Source organism: Daucus carota, chromosome 7 (genome assembly GCF_001625215.2).
Source record: "Daucus carota subsp. sativus chromosome 7, DH1 v3.0, whole genome shotgun sequence".
NCBI lineage: Eukaryota > Viridiplantae > Streptophyta > Magnoliopsida > Apiales > Apiaceae > Daucus > Daucus carota.
The window spans coordinates 7768608-7772769 of NC_030387.2; the positions used below are offsets into that span (position 1 = coordinate 7768608).

Sequence of the window (4162 nt, forward strand, 5' to 3'; positions counted from 1 at the left end):
ACTTAACTATAATTTATTATTTTAGTAACTAATGTTAGGTTCGTAATTTTTCTAATCGCTAACGTTAGAGGTTCAGTTCTGATTATCAACATTATGTTAATTTTGATAATGTGATGCATGTTTATATCTTTATATAGAGCAATAATAACATAAAATGAGCCAGTAAAAAAATAAAATCGAGAAAAACTGTAAGTAAAATTCTATAAATTCATGAAATCATCAATCTAGAATCAATGACTTCAAACAAGTCATCCTTCCTAATAAGATAAAGTCTAATTTAATGATGCAATGCATCATTTTCCAGTATTATAATTTCAACCGACTTGTTCAGCCCAAGGTCCCTCTCAAATTTTATCTTCCTGAATCTTAATAATTTCAACTTATTACAATTTTTAAGATAAAGAAATCATATGAGATGGAAACTTTATCTTCGATGATTGTCCTTTGGGATGCATTATTGTTCAAGTATTAAAGTTTCAATTGACTTGTTCACTCCAACATCCCTCTCAAATTAAATTTATCTCTCTACTTTTTTTATAGTATTCGTCCTTATTTTTGTACAATAGACAATCATATAATTTCTTAACCTTGACTTTGAGGTTTATATGATATCTAAATTGGTGGTTGAACTCCACAAAGATATAATATCACTTGTGATGGATTTTGCTTGAGAATTTATTGTAGATGATAAAATGTTTGAAGTCATTGATTATAGATGATAAATTTTTTGATGTCATTGATTTCAGATTGAAGATTTAATGAATTTTTAGAATTCTATTTATAATTCTTCCCGATTTTACCGGCTCCTTTATGTTATTATTACTCCCCCCGTCCTTCTCAAATTTTTGTAGTTTTTTTTCCACTCCTTAACACATATATTAAGGTTCTTACTTTTTATGAAACATAGTTCCATAACTTAATTTTGAGATTTTCTTTTTGTGTAGAATAATCCAAACGTTAAATTTTTATTTAGAGAAAAAATAAAAATAATTTATGAAATTAAATCTTTTAGGTTGTGGACGTTGTGAAAGTGGTTTAAGAGTAATATATGCACCGAAAATGAATTGGTGGTAAACATGGGTGTTTGGTCAAGTTTAAAAGCTGGGCTTCTGGGTTTATAAGTTTGAAGCACTTATTCGTACAGTTTGTGTAATTGGTCAGGAAGTACTTATAAAAAGTTGAGCATACTAATTTTTGTTTCATGACTTCTATTTCTTTTCTAAACACTTTAATTACTTACAAGTCTTAACTTTTTTCTAACTTCTACTTCACTTCTTTACTTTAAGCAAGAAGCACTTGATCTCACCTAAACGGTCCCGGGACCGTTTGGGTTAGTTTAAAAGAAGTAATTTCTTTGCTAAACTAAGGAAGTGGAGTAGAAGTGAGAAGTAAATTAATAATTTTAAATTATTAAAGTGTTTGAAAAATAAGTGGATGTTATAAAGAAAAGTTAGCATTTTTTACTTCTAAACTTCTTTGTCACAATTTTATAAATGTACTTTTTATTATTATCTTCACAGTTCACGGATGAGGAAAAGAAGAATCAAGAAGTCGTGCTTGACCCAAACAAGGGGCATCTCTCTCGCCCATAATTTTACATAATTTTCTTAGATAGCGTCCTTGGAAAATAAAATACTACTCCCTCTGTCCCAAAATATATATCGTTTTTATTTTTTGCACGTAATTTGATATGCAAATAAAACATACTTCTATACATTATTTTTTAATTATTTTTTGAATAAAAATATAACATCCATATTTTTTTTTCAGAAAAAAAAAATTTGAAAAATAATATATAGAAGTATGTTTTATTTGCATCTCAAATTAGATGAAAAAAGTCAAAATGACATGTATTGTGGGACCGAGGAAATACTAATATAAGTGTTGTGTGAGGTCAATTGATTGCATGTTGATCTGAGATTCAAAACATAGAAGCTGGTTCGCACAAACAAAAATTGACGGTAAGACTTTGTTTTTACTCGTTTAGTCCAATAAGTACACCTAAGTGTGCGTGGGTCAACACCCTTTGTGTGAATCCGATGACCAATCTCATTAGTAGTATTTGTTTCCTCTCAATTTCAACCCCATCAGGTTCACACCATTCATTGCCTCACAAAATTCAACCCATCAATTTCACACCATTCAATTCCCAATTCCTGTTTATTTAACACTAAACAATTCACTACTTGTGTTGTGCCAGCCTATTTGTAGTTTTGTACAAAGACTTCCCCTAAGCTTTACATTTCTTAGTTTCGCAAGATTTAGAAACAAAAACATAAAATGACTAGAGATTCAGAGGATACAGCTTCCAACAAATCATGTTTCTCCGGTATCCTTCGACGGATTTTATGCACCGGAAGCCTTCCGACCCATCCATCCGACTCCGATATCGTCCCGGGGTCTGACGATTTAATTCTGGAAAAGAAAAATATTCAAGTTAAAGGTCAGGGTACCCCAGGAGTTGTGGCAAGACTAATGGGACTTGAGTCACTGCCAGATATAAAATGGGTTCCAAAGGATGCAGTTAATCTTCGAAGCAGATCAGTGAGGTCTGCAGATTACTTCCCACAGTTTCATCATTTATCGGAAGAATCACAGCACCGAAGAGTGAAAACATCGGTTTCTTTTCGTGAGATTCCAACCTTTTTGCATCAGCAAAATGAAGATCTTTTTGTGGTTTGTTTCGACAAAAGAGATGGTAACAATGCATCTGAAGATATCAAGAACTTAAAGAGTGGTAGTAGAAGTGCTCGCGGAAATATGAAGGAACGAGTAGCGGTGAAGAAGAAAGAAAAACAACAGATCAAGAAAAGGAATGTCGAACCAAAGAAAAGCTATGTGAAAGGGAGTCATGTATTGCCGTACTACACCAAATCAAATGAAGTTTATATAAGATCAAGTCCAAGAATACAGAAAAAGAGGCGGACAAAGGCACCAAATAGTTATTGTGAAGAGCAGGTCTCTAGCGGAATTAAGCATGCAAGGATGAGGGAAAATAGAAGGACCAGTTCTCATGCACGGATTGGATCTAGCTCCAGTACTGGTTCATGCTCTGAATCAACGACGACAACATCAGGTTAGCCTTTTCAACATAGAACACGTTTAACGCAACTTAAAACCAATCTTTGTTGCATAATCTTAATGAAATGTTTGTTAAATTATCACGCGAGCTCTAATATTGTATGAATATCATAGTTACGTCTGCAATTCATATGCTTTTTTACAGAGGATTCAAGGAAGGCGGGTCAAAATTTCTTTAAACAATCAAAAGCAGCAGTTACAATAGGAAATCAAATAACAGAGAGTGAAGGTCTAGTGAAGAGTAAAGTGATGAATTTTTACATAAAGAATTTAGCGGAAGTTTGCAGGTTAAATGAAGAAGATGCAGAAAGTTGTCATGATTGGAAATGGATGAAGCCTGAGAGCTTAAAGTTTGATGACAGTGGAGACATATGCTTAGAATTTGAACAATGTATTCTTGATACATTGCTTCAACAGCTGGTAGATGAACTTTGTTGACAAGACCTTTTAAGCTAATTCTTGTTGATATAACTTAGTTTCTACAGCTTGTGTATTGTGTAATTCTTCTTTGTCTCTGCAGTGGGACTGCTTTTTATAGTGAATGTAAAGTCTGCTAGCAAGTTTGAAATGATGGGCGGCCATCTGACTGAGCTTAAAAAAAGTGACTTATTGCTTATAGTAAAGAATTGGATTATAAGTGAAAAATGGTTTGAACTTATAAGTTATTAAAAGTGTTTGGATACTCGTGACTTATTTTGTTATAATAAGCTCCAAACCCAAGAAAAGCTAGGTTTCCTAGTTTTTTTTTCCGGGGCTTTTAAGCTTCATTTTAAGTATTTCTCTTAAGTTGTCAAACGTTAGGTTGAAGCAACTTCTCTTCCAAATAAGCAATAAGTTAAGTTTGCCAAACACCCACGATATTTGCCAACTTCCTCATCTGGGGTTTCGGATTTAATAATCACAACTCATCGAGTGTTTAGAAATGTAAGAAAAACTCCTTTAAAAGAAAATGTAAGAAAAACTCAATTCATTACAATTTACAACATGAGTTGAGGAATCGTGAGAAAAATTAACAAAAAGTATGAGTAAGAGTCATGCTTACCTTGTTCGTAGTCCTTATGTTCCATCAGAATCTTTACGC

General features: G+C 32.7%; 1 protein-coding gene across 1 annotated transcript; it reads left to right on the plus strand.

Moving 5' to 3' along the window:
• Positions 1 to 2080: 2080 nt before the first annotated feature.
• LOC108194074 (uncharacterized) lies at positions 2081 to 3652 on the plus strand. Its single transcript, XM_017360976.2, has 2 exons — positions 2081 to 3076; positions 3227 to 3652. Exons 1-2 carry the CDS (start codon positions 2281 to 2283, stop codon positions 3517 to 3519), a joined length of 1089 nt encoding a protein of 362 aa, XP_017216465.1. The 5' UTR covers positions 2081 to 2280; the 3' UTR covers positions 3520 to 3652.
• Positions 3653 to 4162: the final 510 nt, after the last annotated feature.

Excerpts from the sequence above, each read along its gene's own strand:
- LOC108194074 (XM_017360976.2), top strand. The coding sequence starts at position 2,281 with ATGACTAGAGATTCAGAGGATACAGCTTCCAACAAATCATGTTTCTCC. Across the intron at positions 3,077-3,226 it reads ATCAACGACGACAACATCAG|AGGATTCAAGGAAGGCGGGT; the intron begins GTTAGCCTTTTC and ends GCTTTTTTACAG.